This window comes from Pagrus pagrus (genome assembly GCF_965226575.1).
Source record: "Pagrus pagrus genome assembly, chromosome: 5".
In the NCBI taxonomy this organism is placed as follows: Eukaryota; Metazoa; Chordata; class Actinopteri; order Spariformes; family Sparidae; genus Pagrus; species Pagrus pagrus.
Genome location: NC_140189.1, coordinates 20,639,917 through 20,667,140, shown reverse-complemented (window position 1 = coordinate 20,667,140; position 27,224 = coordinate 20,639,917). Strand labels below are relative to the sequence as shown.

The 27,224-nt window shown below is 42.7% G+C and overlaps 3 protein-coding genes across 4 annotated transcripts; 2 read left to right on the top strand and 1 right to left on the bottom strand.

Annotated features, from left to right (window-relative positions):
- Positions 1-1,477: 1,477 nt before the first annotated feature.
- znf185 (zinc finger protein 185 with LIM domain) lies at positions 1,478-16,223 on the top strand. The gene is made up of 33 exons (XM_084352337.1): positions 1,478-1,568; positions 2,478-2,540; positions 2,831-2,948; positions 3,044-3,145; positions 3,235-3,261; positions 3,368-3,424; positions 3,520-3,567; positions 3,655-3,726; positions 3,815-3,895; positions 4,016-4,078; positions 4,192-4,305; positions 4,390-5,790; positions 6,374-6,439; positions 6,557-6,628; positions 6,883-6,969; positions 7,192-7,269; positions 7,459-7,539; positions 7,895-7,954; positions 8,100-8,153; positions 8,373-8,432; positions 9,050-9,100; positions 9,208-9,252; positions 9,711-9,752; positions 10,485-10,550; positions 10,682-10,753; positions 10,877-10,939; positions 11,220-11,336; positions 11,606-11,644; positions 11,976-12,011; positions 13,214-13,285; positions 13,376-13,474; positions 14,550-14,655; positions 15,905-16,223. Exons 2-33 carry the CDS (start codon positions 2,531-2,533, stop codon positions 16,004-16,006), a joined length of 3,561 nt encoding a protein of 1,186 aa, XP_084208463.1. The 5' UTR covers positions 1,478-1,568; positions 2,478-2,530; the 3' UTR covers positions 16,007-16,223.
- A 141-nt stretch (positions 16,224-16,364) lies between these two features.
- pofut4 (protein O-fucosyltransferase 4) lies at positions 16,365-23,052 on the bottom strand. Its single transcript, XM_084352259.1, has 6 exons — positions 22,884-23,052; positions 20,733-20,960; positions 20,093-20,431; positions 19,600-19,980; positions 17,597-18,219; positions 16,365-17,425 (listed from the first exon to the last, which is right to left on the bottom strand). The coding sequence occupies exons 3-6, from the start codon at positions 20,429-20,431 to the stop codon at positions 17,275-17,277; spliced, it is 1,494 nt and encodes a 497-aa protein (XP_084208385.1). The 5' UTR covers positions 20,733-20,960; positions 22,884-23,052; the 3' UTR covers positions 16,365-17,274.
- Positions 22,510-26,943, top strand: rab9b (RAB9B, member RAS oncogene family). 2 transcript variants are annotated; one of them, XM_084352260.1, is made up of 2 exons: positions 22,510-22,591; positions 23,556-26,943. In XM_084352260.1, exon 2 carries the CDS (start codon positions 23,633-23,635, stop codon positions 24,242-24,244), a length of 612 nt encoding a protein of 203 aa, XP_084208386.1. In that variant the 5' UTR covers positions 22,510-22,591; positions 23,556-23,632; the 3' UTR covers positions 24,245-26,943. The 2 variants fall into 2 exon arrangements, with proteins under 2 accessions (XP_084208386.1, XP_084208387.1); XM_084352261.1 differs by lacking the exon at positions 22,510-22,591 and adding an exon at positions 23,257-23,460.
- Positions 26,944-27,224: the final 281 nt, after the last annotated feature.

Sequence of the window (27,224 nt, the reverse complement as noted above, 5' to 3'; positions counted from 1 at the left end):
TTAACACAGTGTCCCCAATTTTTTGGGACTCGGGTTTACCTTCACTGATACTGGAGTATGTCTGCTAATGTGTTTCTCTGAGTTAGGTAATCTTCTAGAATACTATTCAAGGGCCGTCATCGAATACAATAATGGGATGGGCAAGGGAAATGCATCATTGGCTACAATCTTTTTATTTGTCATTTTGATGATGACAAAGTTCTTAAAAGTTGTAAAACTGCTGAAGTTTTTGATGCTACAGTGCCTCATTTTTCAGTATTCATGGTAGATAAAATAAATGATTAGCTGATACAAAGATTTTGTGCTCCCTGGGTGAAGCATTTTTGTCATTACATGTCTTGGTGTGGTGACAAATACTTTGCATTCTCGTTTTAATTCTGCGCCAGCAGCACCCTAATGATTCACTGCTAGAGTCAGTGCCACCGGGCAAGGCCGTCCGACTGGTTTCTCGTTGGGGGGGGGGGGGGGGGAGGGAGAAAGAGGGAGAGGGATCTAGGTATATAATAGACTCGAGCGTTTACACTTGCCAATGTGCTCACCAGGGTGAAACTTTGGCTTTCAGACTTGCTAATTTCCTCCTCCACCCCCACTTCTCTCCCTGACATGTTGCGAAATCTATTCACACCCTTTTCTGATTTGAAAAGCCTTCGCAAATGTACGCACAGCATGTGTGAGATTGCTTTTTGTATAGAAACAGTAGTCGGCTGATCTCCATGTTATGTTTTCAAAGAGAGCACACTGTGGCCGGTCGCTCAGACGGTGCTTTTTGTTGCAATTTGTTGGAGAAATTGTTGGGACAATTGCTGGAGCATGGACTTTTCATTTTTCTTGTCTTTCATTCATACAAACATAAAGACAGTCACTCACATTGAGCAAACACTTTGTTTATAACGGTTTTCATCTGTCTTTTGACCTAGAATTTGGGCTATAGAAGTTTGATTTATACTCAAACTTTATAGTTCATACATAAAATTAGTATTCAGTATATTTGATTGTCTTTTCTATTCTTTCTACTGATGTGTAGACCACTTCTAGCTCAGATCAGTCGTGTGTGCTCTTGATCTCATTTTAATGATGTCTGTGCTTCCTGGGTTTTCCTACCCAGTGAGCATGAGAGCAGCGTTCCCACAGGAGATGTCGCTGCGAGTCGCTTCATTTATGTATGCCGTGCTGTTGTGCACCTTGTCGTCGCCCTCTTCCTTCTCTTTATCTCGCTTGCTCTCTAATTTGATTGTCAGCCACCTGTGCGGCAGGTACCTGCTTGCTTGACTCCCATGAACAAAACAAAGACGTACTGTAGTAAACAAAAATATGTTCTTAGCAACCTCTATTACGCAGGCACGCACGGATGGATTAAAAAAAACATGTATGGCCCCACCCCACATTTACCTTCCATGACTTGCAGGGCTTGTTACAGCTCACGCCCGTACCTGTTTCTTTAGTGCAGGTGCTGAGACACCTGTCAGACAGAGAAAGACTTCCCTTTTGCTCACACTCAGAAGGACACTCTCTCACTGACTCTCGACTGAGCTGGGTGGCTGTTGGTGGTGGATATAAAGTAAAAGCAGGTATGTACGCTGGCTGACAGGTGTGTTATTCATTTATGACATGATCTGTGGGGATTGTGTTTAGAGCTTTAGTAATCAGGGAATGTAAAAGTGATCAATCAGGCTACATAAACTGTTAAAAGTGTTGGAAACTGTCAGTGTTTGCACTCCTATTTGTCTGGGTGTTTCCCTGTCATGATTGCTTATGGCCAGAGTCGTCTATCCTGCTCCTTCCTCGCCCTAGACGCTATCACTCCTCATCAGTCATTTATCTTGCGTGGACTGATGTGTTAAACCAAGGATAAATATGCTCTCTGAGCCCTCGGCGTATTAGTTCTGTCACCAGTATTGAGGGCAATATCCTTAAGAGTTATTGTGGCGATGTGCTGTAGGAGAAGCGGATTCACAGCCCCAGGAGTTCAGGGAATTGTATTTGCATTCTTGAATTTGGCAGTTTTTGCATAAGCTGTAGTCTGCGCCTACTTTCAGATAAGAGAACAGTCGTTGGTGTTTCAACAGTATTTTCCTTTTGTTCAGTTCCCTGTGGAAGTGGGTTTGCCTCTGAAGTTGGTTTTTGACTGTAAATAACTAAGGGGTCAACTGATTTGGATATGTGTAACTGGGAGCCATATTTGCTGAATTCTGTATGAGTATGTTTAGTATTCAAACACAAAGGATCATAAATGTGTATGCGCGTATGTGTCCATTCATATTTGAGCAACGGGAGCATTTTTTTTGGGAAAGTGGTAGGACAGGATCTTCTGCATGTCGAAAGGATGACACTGAGGAATTCCTCAGAGCACATGTTCCTTATTGTGAGGGAACATAGCGTGGGAACGACCATCTTGAAACTGACTGTGTCATAATAAATTCTTACATATTGCACAATGTCTTGACACCATCCCTGATGTGGTTCCAACATATTTTCAGGTGACCTGTAAAGAAAGCAGAAGGAAGAAGAGAGAGAAGCCTCTAGAATAAGCATGTCAAAAGGTGAGTGACCTGACCAGAATGTGAGATGACGTGTTTCCTCCTAATAAGTACAGAGGGTGTGTCTCTGCGTCAGGCTGATGACTCTTTCAATTCTGATCTTCTGTCACGGCCCTGATTTAATGCAGAATATAAGTGGTTGATTGTGTGCTGTGTGTCGGCCCAAAAGGGGCTGAATATCATGCGTGCCATCAAGCAGACGCTGATTAAGATGTCATTTTGATGCAGCCTACAGTGTGTATAATACATCAGATGGTGTGTGGGTGTGTGACATGCATGTGTTTGTGTCTCAGAGGGGGAAAAAGCAGCTGTGTTCCAAACCACCAAAGTGCGGACCAAGCTGAGGGGAGACGGCAGCTGGTTGCAGCGGCGCAGTGAACCTACAGATGAAACCACGGAGGAGAAGCCATGGTAACCCACATGTTTAAATAAGCTCCTGTCCACATTATGCAGCAATTACTCACTTGAATAGAAAAAATAAAACAAGTTTCTGTGCAACCATGCAGGATAGCAGAAGTAAGGAACAGCCGCCTGAACGGGGCCCCGACCAGTCCAGTGGCATCACCGACAGAACCCACTCCACCATCCCCCAAGCCTGACACTGAAAGGTAAGCACAGGTTTCTAATGTCGCAAGGTTATTTACAGAGCCCTCTGTAATATGATTGTGCTGATAACAAGTTTCTCTTCTGAATTTAGAGCACCGACATCAGGATTCCTGATCAGGTAGGAGCAAAATTGAAAGCAGAAGATGTCTGAGCACTGAAACATTGCGCTCTATGGTTACATTCGAAAAACAAAAGGAATATTTATTTTTTTGTTTTTCTTTCAGAGGCATTTTCACCAAACTAGACAAGCCTGCTTCAACTTCAAATTACAATGGATTTAGGTAAGAGCCTCGATGAATAAACAGAGTTAATAGTGTGACTAGAAATTCCTCTTCAGTTCCCACAATGATGCAATCTCTGTTTCTTCCTTTTACAGTGGAGTGAACCAGTTCAACAAAAAACCTTCTGAGGTCTACAAGAAAATGTAAGCACGCACAAGTCCCAGTTAACTGCTGGCAGCCGAGCGAGAATGTATTTTTACGTGCCGTATGTTTGCGCTTCTGTTCCTCAGAGCCCCCCACACCGTGAGGCCCACTGCAGAGAACAAGGAGGATCAGCTTAGCAATGAGGAGCAGGAGAAACGGTAAGACTCTCAAAGACACACCATCCAGTCTGAAGTCACGTGCCCTGAAAAGAGATCACATTAGCAACATGATGATTCATTTTCACAGGAAGGAGGCTGCCAGCAACGTTCTGAAGAAATCTTCAGTCAGGCAACGGTCTTATGTGCTTTCTGCTGCTAAGAAATTTGAGTAAGTGTGTCTTGTGTATCCCTCTTGAAGCTAATATGAACATCCATGTCATTTCTGGACTTCTTAAATCATGAAAGACATGAGAAAAACTTACCAAAGCTGTGTTTTGAAACACCTCAGGCCTAAAGAGGAATCAACAGACACCCCGTTGGTCAACAGCGACCTAGCATTTGTGGCTAAAAGGTAAATCCTCCCTCTAATATCTCTGTAAGAAAACCTGAGTCCAAGTATGTCATCAAACATTACTCTGTCTGTTTCATTCATGTGTACATGTGTGTCTATCAATAAACACTCAGGGTGCAGATTGCTGACGATGACGAGAGTGCTGCAGCTTCACAACCTGCCAGCACTTTGCCCGCTGTCCCCGCTACATCGGTTTCCTCCACACCTCAGGCCAAACCACGGAAAAAGTGAGTCTTGTGCCATGTTTCTATTTCTTCTCAACAAGTGACTCCCGTTCAGTCCGTTTCATTCGTTATCTTTGTGGTTTACAGAAACGACGCCAGCGTTAAGACAGCTGTTGATGTTGCGGTCAAAGAGCCAGTAGCGCCAAAGGTGGAGGAGAAGAAGAAGGAGGAGGTTGCCCCAGAACCTGTGAAAGAAGACCCCCCTCCAGCGCCTGTTACAGAAAAAGACCCGTTTGAAAACATGAAACCAGGGTGCACCAAGGTGGCCACTCCTCTTCCTGAACTCATCACTGAGTGTATTCAAGCAGTCAGTACAAAGCCAGAACCCGAGGATTCAGACGTTTCTGGGCAAGTTGACAAACCTCTTGTTGACCTTGCCCCAGCATTACCAACCCCGATGTCACCTACTCCAGCATCCCCTGCTCCGGCTTCAGTTGTCCCAGAATCACCTGCTCCAGTGTCTCTTACCCCACAGTCTCCTGCCGCTGAGCAACCTGCTCCACTGCCTGTTACCCCACTGTCCCCTGCCACCAAGCAACCTGCTCCACTGCCTGTTACCCCACTGTCCCCTGCCGTCAAGCAACCTGCTCCAGTGTCTCTTACCCCCCTGTCCCCTGCCACCAAGCAACCTGCTCCAGTGTCTCTTACCCCCCTGTCCCCTGCCACCAAGCAACCTGCTCCAGTGTCTCTTACCCCACTGTCCCCTGCCACCAAGCAACCTGCTCCACTGTCTGTTACCCCACTGTCCCCTGCTGTTGAGCAACCTGCTCCACTGTCTGTTACCCCACTGTCCCCTGCTGTCAAGCAACCAGCTCCACTGCCTGTCACCCCACTGTCCCCTGCCGTCGAGCAACCTGCTCCACTGTCTATTACCCCACTGTCCCCTGCCGTCGAGCAACCTGCTCCACTGTCTGTTACCCCACTGTCCCCTGCCGTCGAGCAACCTGCTCCACTGTCTATTACCCCACTGTCCCCTGCCGTCGAGCAACCTGCTCCACTGTCTGTTACCCCACTGTCCCCTGCCGCCGAGCAACCTGCTCCACTGTCTGTTACCCCACTGTCCCCTGCCGTTGAGCAACCTGCTCCAGTGTCTCTTACCCCACTGTCCCCTGCCACCAAGCAACCTGCTCCACTGTCTGTTACCCCACAGTCCCCTGCTGTCGAGCAACCTGCTCCACTGTCTGTTACCCCACTGTCCCCTGCCACCAAGCAACCTGCTCCACTGTCTGTTACCCCACTGTCCCCTGCCGCCGAGCAACCTGCTCCACTGTCTGTTACCCCACTGTCCCCTGCCGTTGAGCAACCTGCTCCACTGTCTGTTACCCCACTGTCCCCTGCCACCAAGCAACCTGCTCCACTGTCTGTTACCCCACAGTCCCCTGCTGTCGAGCAACCTGCTCCACTGTCTTTTACCCCAGTATCTGCTGTAACAGAGATCTTAGTGAAAACTGAACCAGAGCCAGAGCCAGAACCAGAACCAAAGCCAAGGTAGGATTTCCTCGAACCAAAGTATGAGTAACTAAGTAAATCAAACACTGTTTTTTAAGTGCAGGTTTGGGATACTCGGACTTCCACTCCACTACATTTCAGGCGAAATAGTGGGTGTTTTTCGCCACTATGTGATATTTTAGTTACTCATAACTTGAAGATATTACATCAAAAGATCAACTTAAAATTGTATTGTTATCTTGTGCATTGTTATTGATCAAGTTATTGATTATTTCTGTATTTCTGTATTTTTCTTGAGCAAAACTTCAGAGACTTTTACTTGTAATGGAGTAAGTCTATACTCAGGTATTGTTACTTTTACTTAAGTAAAGGATCTGAATACTTCCACCACTGCATGCATTAGTATCAGTGTAACATTGTGATAACGAGCCCCAAACATCAAATGAATGTCATCCCAAGTATGTTTGGAGTAGAGTAAATGAATATCAAAGCTTTAATGTGCTTTGAGGTGGGGTTTCTATGTGTGTGTATTTCGATGGGGTGTTCGCGCTCATTCTTTTCACACGTGTAATTGAAAGCTGCTCAGGAATGCCACATGTTTGTTCTCCTTCTATTTTCACAGCTCCAGTGTTGACACGCTCACCGCCTTGTCTGACACTCTCATTTCTTTCGGCCCAAGTTCAACCAGGTACTGGAAAAAGACAAAAGATGAAAGCAGCAGAAACCAATATGGAAAAAAAAAAAATAATCATGTTAGTGCCTCCAGCCTCAGCAACTGATAATAAGAGTATATTTCCTCCCCCAGCTTTAAGGATGATGAGCCAGCACTGGCAGCGGAAGAGGGAGGCTCAGCGGACGGTCGCACCACAGAGAGCGGGTATAAAACCAACAACTTTCTTGTTCATGTCATAGCAGGGTTGGCAGGAGAACAGATAATGGCTGACTGCCACTGTGTTCACTTCAAAGTAATCACAAAATAACCCACATCTCAATTTCAGGTGTCTAAAACTTCCTCACGCAAGAGGTTGTCCCAAATTAGACTTGATTAAAATGTGGTACTTGTAAATGTAATGTAGACATGAGTGTGTTTGTGCCAAAGCAGGTGCGCTGATATGTTTTTACTCTCTGCAGTGCTGAACAGGAGCCTGAACAGGAGCCAGCTCCGGAGCTCAGCAACTGCATACCAATGACAGACGATCTCCTGGTTCTCACTAATGGGTTTGTTAAAAAAATTCTTACAGCCTGTGAAATTAAGCAATCCCCACATTAGAAATTCTCTAAGTATCTCCCACAAGGTGGCACTGTTGGACCTCTAATGATCCTCTGACTCCTCTACCTCATTTGGCCTGTTCTTGTTCTGAAATCTCCTCCGAATCCTAAATCCCCCTTTGTTCATCACCTTCTCCACTTCCTCTTCCTCTCTTCCTTCCGCCTCCGCAGTCCAGAGGCGCCTGTAGAGCCCATCCCCCCTCCCAGCCCGGGACGCTGGAGCCAGGATCTGCTTAGCGGACTAGACAGGTATAGGAAGAGCTCTTTCCCACCCAAGCCCTAAATACAGAGTTATGTGTCGAATTATCCTTTCATCAGTAGAAAATCAATACCTCCCTTGTCAGTAGCGAGCGGAAGGCATATTACCTTATCTTACCTCGCCAGAGTTGGATATGCAGTTTTCAAACTCTGCTCTGTGTTTGATTTTTGTGTCTGCAGCGAGTCGAACCCAGCAAAGACCAGCAGCACCCTGGACTTCCTGGCTAATGATGTCATTCCAATCAACACCGAGGCACGCAGGTGAGACGGAGACAGACGTGCGATGGCCTCTGCCCCCACAATCCCTGCCTCCTTGTCTGGCATTAATTCTTATCACTCCAGATGAAGGGGGCCGAGCATCTCCGCATCCCCGAGGTGTGAGATTTTTAATAAATCCCACCCGCCTCCAGTTTGATCCATAAATCAGGGCCCCCTCCACTTCCAGCGTTCTATTTTAACCCCCTGCTCCGTGTTAGATAGAAACAAAGTCACAGATTCCTGAAGCGACTGAGTAATACTTTGAAACAGAAAGCCATGTCTTATCTGCGGCACGACTGGAAATAGAAGAGAATGTTCTGTGCTGATTAGTATTGCCGCTTTGTTTTGTCTCCGCCAGCCTCAGCATGCAGCGGGAGGAGGAGGAACAGACAGATGAGACAGCCAAAGAAACACAAAGGTAGAGGGAGATGACAGGCTGCTCTTAAACAATTATCTATCTATGCAGAGCTGTTCCTGCTCAGAAATGCATTCTATTCAGATATGCCTTGTAATGATTTATACTAAGTCTGCCTGCAACTATGCTGTGTCTCTCTGCCCACCAGCCCCACAGAGACAGTCACTCTACCCACCAAAACTGTGATCATTACTGACAAAAGGTACGCACACACACCCGGAAGAAAGTCTGTTCTGTACTATATTCAGATGGTTTTCATGCTCGTTAAATTGTTCAGTGGGTTTCAAGCTTTTCTAAAGGACCGGCGTCGTAAATAGTGTATGAGAAGAACCACGCTAACCTTTGCTTGCCCTCTTTCCTCTTCCCATCATGCCATTCATCCGTACCACCCTCCTCGCTTTTCTTCCTCGCCGCCATGCAGCGAGGAGGACAGTGCAGATCCCTACAGCTCACGTGTAACAACCACAGTCACTGAGTCAAGGTATTTTATTTACATCGCTTTTCAGATGTCTGTGTTAAAGTGTATGAAATATGTATGTGACTGTGTTTACTCCACTGGTGCTTAGTGAATAGATTCTCATTACAGTTAAATAAACCAATTTGGTTAAGTGTGATTGACAACAATAATTGTTTTGAAAAGATTTTGTTGTTGGAGAGATATCTTGGTTTGCTTGATTTTGCTAATTCTCTGTGTCATTTACGAAACAACTGTACAAGACACATAACACACTTTTACCCACTTTACTTACACACATTTCATAAACATATCTGTCGCAGGAAAAAGAAAAACTTTTATCTTGTAATGATCTGTTTAGTATAAGTAATTTGTACAGACTTCATTTGAGGGTTCATTTTAGGTGAAGAAAACCTGAAACACACTGATTTTTCCCACTCGGCAGCAGAATAGTGTTTCCATTTGTCAAAGACATCCAGATTCTGATTTAGATTGAGTTTGGCCCCGGGTTCCTCTGTGTTTCTGTTTACCATTCAAACTGCATTAAATCTTTCCATTATGAGTCAATGTGATCAGAATTCCTCTGACACAAGATGGGCCGTGCTGACAATTGAGAGTGAAATCAGTGTGAAATTGTTTTTCAGCTCGGCTGATCCGTTTGATCCATATCCGATAGGGACCACATCCCCTAACAGGTAATCATATTGGTTTGGAGCTGTGACTGTTTTCCAGCCAGCCAGATAGCATCTCGGCATGCATAATGCAGCAGCTTCTGATTATGAGCCACTTTTCTCTATTGCAGCTCCTCTGACCTGCTCCAGCCCCTCTCTGATATTTCCATCAACAGGTACGGGAATGATAATGCAAATGCCCCTTTTTCCTATATCATTACTTCTGTTGGTAGCACAGATACTGTCATGTTACTGCATATGATCATAGCTACTACAACTGCCTCACTTTGTCAGTTATTGCCAGTGTTGTAAAAAGTATGCAATATTCACACTCATACTACTTAAAGTATCGGATATTAAATGTACTTCAAAAGCACAAGTAAAGGTAAAATTATGCATATATTTTCATGTATGTATATACTGTATGCTATGGGTCGACTGACTATCTACCTGGTCGTATATCGGATCCAATACTTAAGGGAAGTACTTCAGTAAATGTACTTATTTACATTCCATCACTGGTTATTGCATTCTTCATATTCAGCAGCTATTATAGCAGACACACTGAGCTCTGTGACTGCATCTTGTTAATGATGCAATAATATTGAACAAATTTCTTTTTTTCTCTCTTCAGTGCATCACTTCCTTCCACGGAGAACAAAGATCCAAAAACTGAGTAAGTTGCCTTCATCCAATTAATTCTCTCGGATCAAGTTAACTATTTAGTAAAGTTGGGCCGCATCTAGCAATTATTTTCACTATGAACATTTATTAATTATGTTTTGATCGTTTAGTCTATTGAATGTCGGAAAACGTCTTCAAACTGTTTTTGAAGTCAATAAACCCAAAATATATTTAAGTCCTGATGATATAAAATGGAGAAAAGCTGAAAATACTTGTATTTGAGAGGCTGGAAACAAAATATATATTTTTGCTTGACAGTTGCTTGAATTGAATTTTCATCGATCAGCGAATCGATGTACAAACCATCTGTTGGTTTGTACATTTTTTTGCTCTTGATATGTGGAATAGCATTTTGCAAGAACTAACAACAGCTTTAGATGCACATGTTTACATTTGTATTTGTTAACATTAGAGCAAAATCAGCTGCTTTCACAGTCGACCTCTGCGGTTGTTTTTCTGATGAGGACGGGCTGAAAAAGTTATATAGTGCACCTTTAAGTGTAACTGTGCCATGTTCCCTATGTGCACCTGTAGTTTTTTTGGGGGGTGTTTTATGCAGTTATTAGATCGATTACAGGAAATGAGGGAAAAGAGAGCTGATTGGTACAACATGGACTCAAACTGGAGACATTGTGGTTCATAGTCAGTGCTTTAAACCCGCAGGCCACCCCGCTTTTCTTAAATTCTAATGTTTTTTTGATGTTTTGTCCCATTTGTTTGACAGTATGAGCAGTAAGACGTTGGAATCCCTTGCAGACGACATCATCCCTATCGACACTGACACCACAAGGTATTAAACGGCGTCTCTAGTGCATAATTGTGTTATGTACCTATGAGTGAGAGATGGAAAGTGCTCACGTTGTCTGATATGCCTGATCTGTCATAACTTCTCCACCATTTCTCCCCGCTCTGGCCATCCAGTCTCAGCACTCACCGGTCATGGGCACGCACATGGGAAACAAGCACACCGGAGCAGAGTAACGCAGAAGAGAGGTGATGACACACTTTGATTCACTCTCATGCTTCCACACATCCACAACTGTGTTTCATTCATCTACACGTGCCCAGCCATGTCCATTACGTGCTAAAAGCCTTTCAATGTATGTCCCCTTTCAGCCAAGACGCTGAGCCAGAAGGCCAGGCTGAAGATCAAAAGATGGTGATCATGTTTGAGAGAAAGTAAGTCATCTCTTTATTTAAAGCTCTGCGTATCTGCTCCTTTTATTCCCATAACCTCCTTCCCTTTCACTACGGTGAAGGAACTAGGCTTTTGCAGCATCTACTCGTTGAGCCAGAAACATTGTGCACTGGTGCTGATAAAAATAGGTCAGATATGTATTTGTTACAACCTTTCCACACAGCTGCAGATCCCTGTCCAGCCTGTTTTTTTTTTTTTTTACACAGTGTGAATTTGTCATCCTTTCATGCAACAATGACATGTCTTTTGTTTGTGCTCAAGGTCCAAGGAGAATGACTCCCCATGGGACAGGTGGACATCACCCACTGTCTATACTATCACAGGAGAGGAAGAGGAGGAGGAGGAGGAGGAGGAGCAGCAGCAGGAGGAGGAGGAGAGGTACCTCGACTGTGTCTGGGCTCATTAAATGCATATTAAACCACTTTATTTTTCACAATTCTAGCAGGATGTGATTATAGCACCTTAAAATTCAGCGCCTGTCAACCATTTAATTGAAAGCAAGCCAAATACAAGTTGAAGCTTCGTCGTGGCTGAGAATAATCAACCTCCCCTAAACTTGTTCTTTTTACTTTAATGCTGTCACTTCTTCACTTCTTCACCTGTGCTGCAAGACTTATTATAATGCAGGAACGTCCTCTGTTTTGCAGCCCCGAGGATACACAGACACAGACGGTCACCACATTCAGGTTGGGAAAAACATTTCAAATTCTTTAAACCTACATCTCTTGATCAAAAACTGGGGAGATTAGAAGAAATTGAGAGTGTGAGGGAGGTATGTAGGTGATGTTTACACTTACAACGCATGGGAGGAGGGCTCAGAATGACGCACAATAGAAAGTAGACCACACCTGGTCAATAAACCCCTACACCTCCACCCACCCCCCAGGGCTGTGAGTCAGAAAGATCAGCTTCATACACTTATAAAAACTGCAGAATTCTTGTTCACTGGAAACCATCCAGGTTATTGACTGCTGTAGCCCACAGTAAAAGTCTAACACGGCTTTCTTTACTTTCCAGGGAGAGTCACAGTGAGCCAGAGCCTGCTATGGATCGGTAAGTTTATGATCTTGTTAACGTCACACAGCATAATGCAAGAATACTTTCTCCAGAGTGGTATTTTCTACTGTTTGGTCTGTTGATTTTCTGATATTGTGAAGACACTCTCTTTAAAACTGGAGCTTTTTCTCTTATGTGACTGTGAGAACATTGAACCACTGCACAGAAATTAAACGTACCTGTTTTTCTATGAGAAGAAAAATTGTTTAATTTAAAGGAGACACACTCTGCTCATTTTCAGGTTCCTAATTTTATTTTGGGTTACTACTACATTAGGTTTACATGCTTTAGTGCAGAGAGTTTTCTCATACTGTCCAGTGCTGCAGCACTGTATTCCCCCTCTGTCTGAAACACTCTGTTTTAGCTCCTGTCTCTTTAAGGCCCCCCCACCCTGAATACCCAGTCTGCTCTGATTGGTCAGCTCACACACGCCTGAGCCAGCACTGCTAACAACAACAGAGCAGCTGATGTCACAAATTCACAGATTTTAATTATTAATTAAAGGCGGGACTACTGACGAGGCGTTTCAGGAGCAGTGTTTTCTGTGGGAGAGAGGAGCTTCTGTTGGTGCTGACTTTGATCTTTTTATCTTTCAAGATCTTTTACGTGCATTAGAACTTATGTAACACACTGAAGGAAAGGGGGAAAAAGAAAAAGCATAGTTGGTCTCCTTAAATGAAATACATTTCAAATCAAACACACACTGTTTAATATTTAGGTTTCCTGGGCTTGTTTTACACTTCAACCCACCATACCTGCTTTTCTCTGTGTTTGTAACACAGATGTCTTAGCTGGAGGGCGAGAGATTTATGCCAAAACCTGCTGGAACGAAGCTTTATCTGCTCAATACTGCGCGCAGTCTGAATCGAAAGTTACCTGCAACTCCTGTATGATACAGAAAGACTAAACTCTGTTACAGAATAAGATGACAAGATCCGCTCTCCCACTGTCTTTCAATTTGCCCTCGTTTCCTTCCCTCTAATTATCAGTCTCCAGATGTCAGATTAATGATGTGTATTAGAAATGTCCTTTTGTCAAATCACAGCCCGTTAAACAGCATGCCATTAACAAGCGGTGGCAGAAAATGATTATCTCCTGAGTTACATTTGACAGATGTATAGTCCTTCTGTATAACCGAGGCCCGCTGCTGTTGTCTGTGAGTGAAAGATGAGACTAACGCAGCTGAACTCCGTCTCCAGTTATGACACCTATTCCAGGACCGTGACAGAAGAGGACCGTCGTGTTGAGACGCCAGAACCTGAGGCCAAGAAGTGAGTGATTTTACAAACATTTAAAGTAAAGTGACAGCTAACATTTAACCATGTGTATTAACTTCCTCTTTTCATCTGCCTCTGCTCAAGGGGGTTTGTGTATGTGAAGGAGTATGTCAATTCAAGGCCAGATTATTTGACATCGAGCTCCGACAGTTACTCTTACGGCAGCCCCTCCACTTACTCCAGGTAATAACACAATTCACTAAACCTGTATCAAAAAAATCTGAGTTCTTTCTCCGCTGACACTTTAGCTGCTTTCATCTCTCGCTCTTGAAATTACAAGTCAACTGCTTTCACCAGGTACACACGTCATCTGACAATATTTTAACTGTCTTTGTGTTTCTTTTGCTGACGTGTCAGCTACTTTCAATGCGTACACTTTGACTAACGCTTCAAACCCTTTAAGGTCTCAGATCTTATTAACTTATTCAGCTCTTCTAAAACTTTTGAAAACACACATTTACAAAGTGCTACAATTTATCCTGTATGTGAAGCACTTTGTAGCTGTGTGTTTGAAAAAGTCCTTACAAATAAAAGTATTATTATTGTTATTATTGTTATAATTATTGTTATTATAAACTAAAATTTCCACAGTTCATACACAATTTACCAGTGGTGGACTGAAAATAGCGTTGTAAATGCCAACACTCCCCTGGTCGTCCGGCTCGCTGCACGGCTAACTGAGCCAACAAGCTAACAGTAGCTGCAGTCATGGATAATTAAACAGAAAAAGAGTTAGCAGAGTAGTTACTCTGGTGAAACGCCGCCTATATTTGTTGAATTTATCGGGTGTGTTTATATTAATTTCTTTCAGTGCTTTCATTTTAGCTGCCATGAAGCCGGCTTTCAGGCTTTTCAAATTTTTATCAGTATTTTCTTTTGTTTCTATACTGAAGTGGGCCAGATTATCTGACGTCGACCTCTGTCTGCGACTCGTACAGCAGCCCCTCCACTTGCTCCCCAGTAACAACACAATTCCCTAAACCTGTTTAAAACGAGCTATAAGCTCGAGCCCTTTCTCCTCCTGCCTTGTTATCTCCAGTTCTGACGAAACTGGATATGTGTAAGCAGCAGGGCAGAAATTCCACCAAGCCTGCTCATTAGGAGGCTAAGCGGGGACATCAAAGGATTATTTACACTTATTAAGTTCCCTCGCACAGGACAGGAAGGGTCACGGGTTATTTTACTAGACAGAGCAGCAGATGCATGAGCGCTGCTCCAGTCTGTGGCAAAACTTACATTTCCCAATGTGTCTCCCCAGTGACTCACTGTCATCCACTTGTACATACTGCCGAAAGCCGGTGGGCAACGATGCCAAGATCTCCATCGAGCACCTCAATATCAACTGCCACCCTGACTGCTTCAAGGTAATTCATCTGTTTGCTCGACACAGTTCTGCTGAGGGTTCAATTTGGCACTTATTGGACTATAAATTGTTGGATATATCCACATGTCCTTGAAGGGACTGACCTGGAGAAAATTAGCTTTTGTTCCCCTTTAAAATCTTGTTTGACATTTTGGTAAATATGTTTGTTTTGTTTTTTTGTGCCAAGACTTAGATGAGAAGATTGATAACACTCGCTTGTGTGTGTAGTAAATATGGCCATCACCTTGTCATAGCTTGACTCAGCATAAAGACTGGAAACAAAGGGAAGGTGCCAGCCTGGCTCTGTAATAGCTAAAGAATCCGCCTAAAACCACAACATAGCATGTTCACACTTTGTGTTTTGATACATATTAAACAAAGGAGATAGGACATGTGAGCTTCAGAGATGCTACTAGACATCTTTGGAGAGAGCCAGGCTAGCTGTTAGTTAAGCTAAGCTAACCAGCTGCTGGCTTTAGGTTCATATTTGAATGAGACATGAGAGTGGTATCTACCTCTAGCCAACAGCTGGTAAATGTAGTCCTCAAAATGTCAAATTAGGTATTTATTATTCATAATAACTCCACTAATATTTCACGTTACCAAGCCTTTTGTGGCTCCAGAGAAACCTGCATGTAATTTGATAAATTGCCTCCAGTGATGTCACTCGGTGGCTAAATTGCATTGTGGGTAATATAGGCACCAGGTTTTGAAAAGGAAGAATAACGTGTGGAATTAAAAAGGCAGTATCTCTGGTTCTGCTGCATTGATTTTGATCATTTGTTTTTAAACAGTCCATAGAGTCATACAGTGTTACAGGAGTGCGATGCACACCAGTACCTACAATACCCACAATTCAACTTAGCCACTGAGTGACATCACTGGAGGCAATTTATCAGATTACATGCAGCTTCCTCCAGAGACAGAAAAGGCTTTATACTACTTTTTCACATATGCAATAGTACTCCCCAAGACCTGTAAATACACTATAATGTGGAAAACTGGTGGAGTTACCCTTTAATTATAGGTTCGTTTGTTTTTTTTTAGATCCGTCTTTAAATTCAAATTATGCTAATGCATATTTCCAGTCCATGAATCAAAGGTTTAACCACGTAATTGTGTTTTCAAAGCTACAACAGTTTTGTTTTCTGTGCATTGTGGAGCAATGAATTAGTATGAGACCATTTCAAGTATAAAAATACAGCTCTTCACTGCGTTTTCTCTTAATTACATTCTCACAATGTTTTCAGTGTGGCGTGTGCAGTAAGCCAATGGGAGACCTTCTGGACAGCATGTTCCTACACGGTGGGGAAGTCAACTGCGAGAGCTGCTACTCCAAAGCCTTCGAGTGATTATTGAAGCTCTTCAGTGGCCTCTTATCCTCGTCCTCTTCCCTTCATGTTCATTTGCATATAAAGTGAGAACTGGCCTTTTCATAGAGTTTGGACTGTGTTCAGTTTGAACTCAGGAATGATGTGCTTTCGGGTGATCAAAGAGCCCTGTTACATTGAACAATATCATGTTTACTTGATTCTTACATTAGGTTGCATTTTTAATTTCTCAAACATGTTATGCAAGCTTGAGTTGTTTCTTTCCTCCTGGGGGTGAAAGCTGTATCTGCCTCTGTAAACTATGAAGGATATGTCTGTACAGTACCTGAACAGACTAATACTGGCGAGTGGGGTACAATATTATATATAGCAACAGTAGTTATGCAAGAAAAAGCCTTTATTACAAAATGTTCTTTTACTCTTCTTGATACAAAATAGTGTGTTCACATGTATTATGCTTTGTTAAGAAAATAAAACGATTTATATAATACTGGTGTTAACGTGTGATACAAAGGCAAATATATTTACATGTTCTCGAAAGCATGACAGAAACATTATTGCACATAATATCATGTAACAGCAAAGGGTTGGGGCAATATTATAAAGTATCTGCCACATTAGATGAGCTCTTCCTGAGAACTACTTTGCAAATGCAGTGCTGATCTCCCACAGGGGAGTTGTGCTTCACTTTACATTTGCCACTCCTTGGTGAAATAATATTTTCCTTGCATAGTCACTTAGAAAAAAACCTGTGTACGTAAATGTGACTGTAGCTAATAACCATCAGCTACCCGCTGAGTATCTGTAAAGAAGCTAATGCAGTTCATTTGCCGCTGCCTTGATGGTCTTCACACGCAGTTAGGCAGAGGTCCCTCGGTACACAGAGGACAAGTCTTTGGCTCTGCCCCAGTCCAATGAAAATCTGCCTCCCATGAGAATGTGCCTCTGTGGAACAACTGCACCGCGTGCAGTTAATGTTAACAATGCAAGGCGGAGTAAGGGCACCTCAGTTATAGTGATAAAACCACTTGAAAATATTAGCATATAGCACTTTAAAGCATTATTTTCCCATTACTGAACTTGGGATAAAGGACAAAAGTATCATGTAGGCTGAACACAATTTAGTGTAATCTAACTACTCATAAAAAAGGTAAAGAGATTTTGGCTCAGGTGCAAAAATATGAGTCATTTCTGCTTCTAACCCCCCATTTAAACAGAGGGGATTTATAATACAGGACACCCCTATAGTCCTGGACGTGCTCCATTCTCTGTTTGTTTCAAGGCCTGTGTCAGTGTTTTCCTCTGGCTCTGCTCACAGCGATGTTTTGGATGTGCTTCCATAGCAGCGAAGGGTCTGACTCGTTATGTCTTATCAGAGACTCCAGCCCCTCTGCTTGGTCCAGGCTCTGCCAGTAATCCTGAGGCCATATTTGCAACCATCTGCGGACAGATATACAAACAGATTAGGCTCATCACAGAGGATGTTTTAATTAGACCATTAAAATAGGCAGATTTCTCCTCCCCGTGGGACATTGTTATTCACATTAAAATACAAAAAAGTGGAAGTGGAATTTCACACCTGGCACAGTGAATAACTTAAGACCAACTCACCCATCATCTGCAGGTAGGTCTTTGACATTGCCATACCCCGGGCTGGGCAGGGGGCACCCCATGTGAGAGTTGTTAGCCATTTTAGGCTGAGGTGGTCGGTTCTTCTTCGGGGATTTCCTATACGCTCGTTCTGCTGCCAGCCGAGCGTTCTCCTGGTCACACACGTAACATTCAAATCCATTCAGGTAGTTGGGTTTACTCATGTCATTAACCCCCCACTCGCGGGTCTCTAGAGCCTCCAGCAAACGAGGGTTGGTAATCCGTCTGGGGTTCTTGAACTCTAAATATTTCGAGTATTCATCATCGTTCTCATCGAGACGTTTGAGGAATTCAGCGAGAGCTTTTGGCGAGGGGAAGTTATCGATGACGATGGCAGAGTGGTCGTTGGGCATCCAGTCCGCTACCACAGAGGAGCCTCGATAGACGGGCACACAGCCCTGGTGGAGAGGCCGCCACAGCTTCTCCGTCATGTAATCCATACACACGCCGTTCTCAAGCGCAAGGTGAAACTTGTAGCGTGCAACAAAATTCATAAAGGCGTGATCTTCGCCGGTTGCCGTGGCCGTGTCCTGCAGATGTTCAGGCAGAGGTTTGTTGTTCAGGCATTTCCCGTAAGAGTCAACCTACAGAGGGAAAAATAATGTGTGAGAAAGGAGAAAGATGGAGGCATACTTAGGAAACATTTGGGAGCAGATTATTAATGTGACAGCGGCGCACTTTTAATGGTCCACATTTTTCATAAAACCCTGATCCGACATTTCTAAGTGAACTCCAGCATTTCATTCCCCAGATGGGAATTGACAGGCATCACACTCAGGGCTGTATTTACAAAACATTTACAGAGGTTGCTTGTGTGAAGATGAATGATTTTGACTTACTAACCTGTGCAGAAATGAGAAAGACCCTAGGCCAGAGATTTTTAGTGCATGTGAGCCAATGGATATTTATTGTGAAGAAAGGTTATATTGCAGGAGACGACTGAAAGCTGTGCTCAACACCAAGCAGAAATGTGTCCTGACATTTGAGCCGGACAGGAGTAGAGTCAAAACAACACGATTAAAGAGAATGTTCTATTTGAAAATAAATGGAGGATGATACTGAAAGAAATAAGCCCACAAATCACAACTGAGTACTTTTCCTTTTTTAAAAAGGAAAAGAAGGATAACAAGTACCTTAGACCTGGTTATGGTGCGTCTACAAATATCTGCAAAACACAGATTCTGTTTCTTTTACATACAAACCCGAGTCCAAAAAAGTTGGGATGCTGGGTAAAAATATTAATAAAAACAGAATGCAATGATTTACATATCCTTTTCGATCTATATCACACTGATAAACTTAATTGTGCTTTAAGCCTCCGCGCCGTTGATAACTGTGGCCAGAGGCATTATGTTTTCCGCTTGTCTGTATGTCCATCTGTCACATTCTTATGAACTCAATATCTCATGAACGTCTGGAGGGAATCTCTTCAAATGTGGCACACTTAGACTCAAGGATGAACTCATTAAAATTTGGTGGTCAAAGGTCACCATAGCCTGACATATGTCCCATTCTCACGAATGCCATTTCTCAGGAATGCCTGGAGGGAATTTCTTCAAATGTGGGACAAACGTTTTGCTGATATTAAGCTTCAGGGGATTGTCATTGTACCATGTGACAAGCTCTTTATAAGAGAAGTTCAGAAGACTGATAAAGAGTCTGATTTCGATATAGGACTACATTTACCTTTTATTAAGTTAAAAAGTCTTTGCTATTTAGGCTTTATTACATGGGTGTGGACGGATGGATGTCAACCACAACTTGACTGACTAACTACGAGGCGGTAATAGTTGTAAATATAAACGTATTACGAATTTGACGCCCAGTCAAACGCCTAAAATAAGAACCACAAGGTCCCAACTGTTTTGGAGTTGTACAGGAATACAAATTAAATCATTCCTGCTTAGGAGTTAACACTCATCAAGCGTGTGTCTTTGTAAAAAGTGAACATCTCTGCAGTATACCTGAATGTACTTCATGAGCTCCTGGACATATCTGTTTCTGTCTGATGGTACATCACAGTGGGACTGCATGTAGAGCACGGGAGCCAGGCCCTCCCTCCTCAGCCGGTTCTTCTCCTCCAGGGACACGACCACAGGCGTCAGCAGGTAGTCCAGAGAGGGCAGCCACTGCAGGGTCAGAGGATAGTCCGACTCCCTGCGAAACGTGGCGGTGTAGTTGAACAGCCTGATCCCTGGTCCATGGGAGAGGAAGTAGTTATTCATGGGTGACTCTTCATGGAACAGTGCCCACGTCTGGTGATGGAGACGAGGGAGCGGCGCCTCATACGCCCTGAAGTCCGTTCCATAAAAGATGATGGATGCTGTCCGTTTGTACAGCTGGACCTTTCAAGATCAAACTCAAGATTACTGGCTGAACAACCTCAGATGATAATTATTATTAATGTCATGCATGCGTCTCCCCTCAGCCTGAGCCAAGGTTAAATATCTCCCGTACCTTGCGGTTGCTTGTGACCAGGCAGGAGGATGTGCCACAGTCTATGCGTTCAGTGTCACCGGGAAAATGTGGGAACAGTCCTCCGCTCCACCAGAGGATAATGGGCAGCTCCTTGTTGCTGCGGTAGTCACTGTTGCCAGGTCCTCTGTATGAGCTGATGGAGGCAAACTCCATCTCTGACAGAGCACTCTGTGGCTGAAAGGCTCCTCGGTCCACTGCATCCAAGGCCTCCAGGGCAAGTTGATCGTCTGGAAAGGAGGCAAAGGAGACCCAGACCCAGCCCAGGACGCCAAACAGCCCCAGACATACACAGGGCAATAGCCTGTGCCTACCAGCCATCTGCAAGGTTGAAAAAATAAAAACAGGCATCCACATCAAGTAAATACAAGTGAATCACAATTTTAAAAGGACAAACGACTTTCTTATCTGTTTAATGTGAGTTAGGTGTGATTCCTCTGTCCCGCAAATTAAGCCATGTCGCGTTTAGGTGCTCAAAAACCCGAAAAAAATAGATGCAGTTACTTCTCCTTGTTACTAACTTTGTTGAACACACTGACAGCAACTGACCAGCATTTCAGTCATACGTGTCAATGGTTTCTGAGCGTTCACTAATATCTAAAACATCTACAGAGTTTCTTACCTTCCTGTCACAGCAGCGAACACATGAAGGAGCGATTTTCTTGATCCTTCAAATAAAAAAATACACAGCTAATCTCAGCAGCTGGTTTTGATGACGGGATGCTGTGTGGTAACAGCCGACAGAGCAGAGGGAATAAAAACAGCTGGGTTCTTCTTCTACGGTGCTCCTTTTCTTCTTCGTTGGGTCGCAAACTAACCCGAGCTGCACATCGCCTCCTACAGTTCAGGACTGTAAATTGTACACATGCTTGTTCAGTGTTCAATTCGATTAAAAAATCCACCTCTAAATTCATTTTGTCGTAAAATATTACAAAAAGCATGCAATATAGTGCAGGTCTAAAGTGAGTCAAACGTCTTAGAAATTTAGTCTACACTACAAAACAGTCCCGTGTATATATACTACTAGGAGGCTGTAAATGTAAGAAGCCTCCAATAAAGTTATAATAAAGAGTAACCCAGTCTTTCCGTCATATTTTATATTTTATAAATTCAATGTTATTTTGCATGCACAATTTTAATCTAGAAGGTGACAACAACAACACTACTACTACTACTACTACTACTACTACTACTACTACTAATAATAATAATAATAATAATAAGAGCTTGGATTTATATGGTGCCTTTCACAAGACCCAAGGATGCTTTACACAGTATTGTTCATACTGTTAGGAAATTTATAACAATGCATGATATTTTATAAATTCAAGATGTGTTTTGCATGCACATTTTTAACAATAATAATAATAATAATAATAATAATAATAATAATAATAATAATATATACTACTAGGAGGCTGTAAATGTAAGAAGCCTCCAATAAAGTTATAATAAAGAGTAACCCAGTCTTTCCGTCATATTTTATATTTTATAAATTCAATGTTATTTTGCATGCACAATTTTAATCTAGAAGGTGACAACAACAACACTACTACTACTACTACTCCTACTACTACTACTACTACTACTACTAATAATAATAAGAGCTTGGATTTATATGGTGCCTTTCACAAGACCCAAGGATGCTTTACACAGTATTGTTCATACTGTTAGGAAATTTATAACAATGCATGATATTTTATAAATTCAAGATGTGTTTTGCATGCACATTTTTAACAATAATAATAATAATAATAATAATAATAATAATAATAATAATAATATATACTACTAGGAGGCTGTAAATGTAAGAAGCCTCCAATAAAGTTATAATAAAGAGTAACCCAGTCTTTCCGTCATATTTTATATTTTATAAATTCAATGTTATTTTGCATGCACAATTTTAATCTAGAAGGTGACAACAACAACAACACTACTACTACTACTACTACTACTACTACTACTACTAATAATAATAATAATAAGAGCTTGGATTTATATGGTGCCTTTCACAAGACCCAAGGATGCTTTACACAGTATTGTTCATACTGTTAGGAAATTTATAACAATGCATGATATTTTATAAATTCAAGATGTGTTTTGCATGCACATTTTTAACAATAATAATAATAATAATAATAATAATAATAATAATAATAATAATTTAATACTTTAAACTCCAAGTAACTACAGCTTTCACATAAAAGTAATCGACTTAAAAAGCGTAGTGAAAGTATAATGGAGCAAAATACTCGAGTGAAGTAGTTTCACCTGAAATGTACTTCAGTTAATTCGCATAGTTTTCTTCTTGTTGTTGTCATTATTTATGCACAGTCATTAACTTTGCGGGCGTTAGGACCTGGAATCTACCGGCCGCTGCAAGTGCCAGTCCTGGTTGGGGACGCGCACGTCACGACACTCAATCTCAGTCAGATGTAGGGGAGCGGGGCAGACCACGCATTATAAACTATCAGGAGCAGGGTGAGTCACATTACATGCCTATTTTATATACGATACATTCAAACAACTATATTACCTGACTGCAGCATCTGTTCTCGTGTTGCTTACGATGCTTTAAAAACTGTTTTTAGCCGCTTATGCACCGATGCTAATGGTTAGCCTGACCGGGATGGGAATGTCAACAGAGCCTCACACTAGCCGGCTAGTTTAGCTTGCTAGTTGTCTGGGACGTTTGCTAAGCCGCTACACAGTACAGCAGTCATGTTGTCCGCTGCATTCATGGTGTTTTGGTTATTTTAAAGAAGTCTGTTACCTGTTTCGTTTCCTAGTCAACTTCTGCTCTGAAGCGCGTCATAAACAGTTTCGCAGGGAGCATCGACAGCAGTGTGTTGAGAGTTGTAGCCTCCAGCTACAGTTGACAACAAGCTGGTGCATGTTTGTTGTCTGCGCAGGTGCAGTGGTTGTTTCCAGAGTCAGCTCATCGACCTGACTCGCCCCTGTTGTTGTGGCGCAGGACTCCTACTTCACCTGCTATAGAGGTCATGAAATAAGGGCTGTCTTTCTTTTCTTTTTAAAAAAAATAAAGATATCGTTCATGTCCCACGCTATGGCAGATGTAGATTGTAATGAGTCTGTTTTACTGTGTCATGTAGTAAACGATAAGCCCAGCGCTTCAGCCAGAGACCTTTGGCAAACATCTGGGCCCTCCACCTCAGTCCCCCCCGTGTCCCTGAAACTAGTCAACCATTACACATGGCTTTCATGTGTTGTCAGAAAGGTTAATTTGAGGTTGAGGTTGCCAGAGCAGCGTTGTTTTCCCCCTTATCTACACTGAATGATCAGCAAAGCCAAGCCCACAGATTGGTTTTGGAGCTGAGAGTTTTCAGAGAGTCAGTATATTTCATTTCCTATTGCCCAATAGTGATTTGCGTTTCCACTTGAGTGCGTTTTAAGTTTCTATTTCTGTGTTTCTTCCTCTTTCTAGGTTAAATAGACCCTGGCCTGCCACCTGGTGTGGAGGGCTGAAACCCAGTGAGGAGGCCCTGCTGGGTGGGAGGGAACATGATGAGCGGGAAGAGCCTACTGCTGAAGGTGATCCTGCTGGGGGACGGTGGTGTCGGCAAGTCCTCCCTAATGAACCGCTATGTCACGGACCGCTTCGACTCCCAGTCCTTTCACACCATCGGCGTGGAGTTCCTCAACCGGGACCTGGAGGTGGACGGGCGCCTGGTTACTCTTCAGATCTGGGACACAGCGGGCCAGGAGCGCTTCAAGTCCCTGCGCACGCCCTTCTACCGAGGGGCCGACTGCTGCCTGCTCACGTTTGCTGTGAACGACCTGCAGAGCTTCCAGAACCTCGGCTGCTGGAAGAAGGAGTTCATGTTCTACTCGGACGTTAAAGACCCTGAGCGGTTCCCTTTTGTGGTACTAGGAAACAAGGTTGACATGGAGCAGAGGGAGGTGGGGGAGGGCGAAGCACGGGCCTGGTGTGAGGAGAACGGCTGCTGCCCTTACTTTGAGACCAGCGCTAAGGATGACACTAATGTCACGGCTGCGTTCGAGGCAGCTGTCAGGGAGGTTCTGGCTGCTGAGGACCAGATTGACCATGCACTACTGAGTAGTACTATCGATCTCCATGGCAACCGCAAAACCTCACGTGGGTCTTGCTGCTGATTGATCAGGTGTGAATCCACCTTGTCTTAATTTCTCTGCCCAAAACTTGCCTGTGGCAGTTATGAGAGCCGGTCAGATATTATTTATGGTACACATACTGTAGGTACAAGGTACTGAGTTCAGTATCCCCCTAAAGATAATGTGGATAAGATACAGCTGCTCTGAGGAGGGCCGTGTCAAGGATTCAGCTGGTATCTAGATTGTTGAATTATTGCTCAAGGTACAGGCACACTGTAACAGGCACACTCATCCTTTCTACTCTGTCTGCTTTCAGTGGTGTTGCACAAAAACATTGTTACCTAGCTTCAGCTTTGTCTGCCTATGCAGGAGTTGTATCAACTAGTGCTTTCACAGAATTTATTTTAATTGAAATAATTCAAGTTTTAGCTAATACAGAGGACGAGAGAACATATACCAATCTTCTCTTCAAGAGCACACTCAACCTTTGGCACAGCAACATACAGTTGGTCTTGCAAGTGCTTTACAGTCTGTCCACAGGCTGATTTATCACAGGTTTTAGAGGGAATTTGAGAACAGCATCACATTGTTCTTGTTATCAGATCTTTCAGCACAAGTGCAGAGCTCATGTATTTCCTGGAAAAAGACGATGTGAGTGATAGGGTTCCTAATCCAGGTAGATCTTGTTCTTGGGAACTCACAACATTGTTTTGATGACCAATACTATAATAATGCGGTACGAGGAAGTGAAATGATTGCTGCTCTCAAAAGGAAGACGACCTTGTTTGTCTTGTAAGGGAATAGTGAGCTTCAATTTTGCAGCTCTGACTGTAAACATTGGGGTACGAGCTATTGTGGTGCTCTTATTCATTCGACTATTATTTCTTTTACCACTGCACTGCTATGTAGCCGGAGGTGTCAGGTGTACGAGTCAGGCATTATCGGATCATTTTTATTTCCCCTGATTTATGTACATGGGCCTGTTTACTAAGTGAAGTTCAGTGTTCTTTCAAAGTTCAAAGATAATGCTGCTTTTGCTACTGTTGATACACTGCTGTTTATTTTTCTGTGAAGCACATGTCCATCCTCTGATGTGTTATTTTTTTAAAAGACATTGGGTGATATTTACATTAGGCTTCTGTGTTTGAGCAAGGGCTGATTAAGGTGTGTTTTCCTGATGTTATAGTGGAGGTTTACGATGATAAGAATTAACATTAATTTCATAATCATGGCGTGTTTTTAATCCTGTGTCTGCCTTGTTGAATGGGTGGCAGGCCTTAACATTCCAGTCCTTCAGCTTTGCCTCTTGTGGAGGTCTCCTGTGCTTTACTGATACATTTCATACTCCTTGTGCTGTCAGTCTGGTCAGTCTAGGTCTCAACTGAGTATGAAATAGTCTGAGCAGAAGGATAAAGCTATTCAGAACCGTTATGTGTGCATTGTGCAGCACCCCATTCATATAGTATTGAGTGAAACTGCTGAATACAGCTGATAACTTAATGATGTTTACTTGTTTGCAGCTGGATGGTACTTTACTTTTATTTCAGTGTTGATAGAGACTTACTTACATCCGTATTAGTCCTTTTGGTTTTGCTGCTCTCATCCAGAGGGCATTGCTGTTTGCCTGCAATGTTGGAGTAAATAATATGCCTGACATTCAATGCTTCAAACTGAGTTCAACATGCTCTAAATTCAATCTCACCAGTATTCTGATTGCTGCTGGAATATTATTTTATATTCTTATGTCTTCTCAAACAAACATAACTGTTGCGTAAATAAGATCAATGTTTTCATCTCCACAATGCACAACGTCTGTGTTCTCATCCCTTTCTTCTGTTATGTTGATTGTCTTGTCTTGTTCTCTCAGCCAGCCTGTGATTACATTATTTGCCTTTCGAGTCAAAAATTGCATCATATTTCAGTGTGCGTGCAGACTAATGGTAAACTGTGAAAGTAAACCGGATCCAATCAGGTACAGTTACATTTACTTATTACATGGATCTTTGGTTTAATGTAGGCTTATAAGAAATAGCTTGTTCATATAATAAAAGTTTATAGAAGGTGTGTTGAGTGTTGGTACTCGCAGCATAAGAGAGAAGCATTATTAACTGTGAACTGAGTGGGGCATTTTAACTAAAACAAGCCAGTAGCCTACATTAAGTCAAAGCAATAATGAGGGCTGTTAGCTTATCGTGTGTCAGTGTTAATATTTTCTGCATTAAACAGAATATTTTGTCTCTTGAAGGTACCAGTTCAGTTTTTAACCTGTTCAGATAATGTAGCCTACCGCAGTGTTTTACCTGGAAATCAGTGGGTACTTATAAGCTGGTAGCATAACCCTACAGTGCAGTATGTTGTTCTCATGATGCCGTCTCATGTCACTGCAGTCTAATGTCAGTATGTTTTTTTATGTTGCTGTAATATTTATGAATGTAGGAACAAATTTCTTTGGGCTGTCCATATTAATGGCTTATGTAAATTGCAAAGGGCATTCATTTTATAATAATGTACTAAATGACACTGAACGTCTGTTTCACCCTCAGTGCTCGACCCATGAGTGTGATTAAAGCTGTGTGTAAGTCAGACTGTTCATCTAAATTATGCGTTGATCTAATGGACAACTTCCCTTATTCCTCTTTTTGCACTACGGAGGATAAGACTGAGTGTGCCAGCATGCTGGCAAAGTGGTATATACGCTCCAGTGCTTGGCTACAAATAAAACATGCAACATACCAAATGGAGGCTCTATCTTGTCTATGGTTTTTGTGCTTATGCCTTGAAAATACATGAAAGTGTGGGGCTTTAGAACTGACTTTAAAGTTTGAAAACAAAAACTATTTTTAAAACCAAAATAGGTCACTCAAATTAATCAGTATACTTCAGCTCTCCACCTTGCTGCAGCCATTTTCAGCATGGGGGTGGGGGTTTCAGGGTTAGAATGAAGCATTACTATTTCTCAGCAAGAGCGCGAGTGAGACAGGTCTTCAATTTTTACCCGAAAACACACCTTGTTCGAATTTCA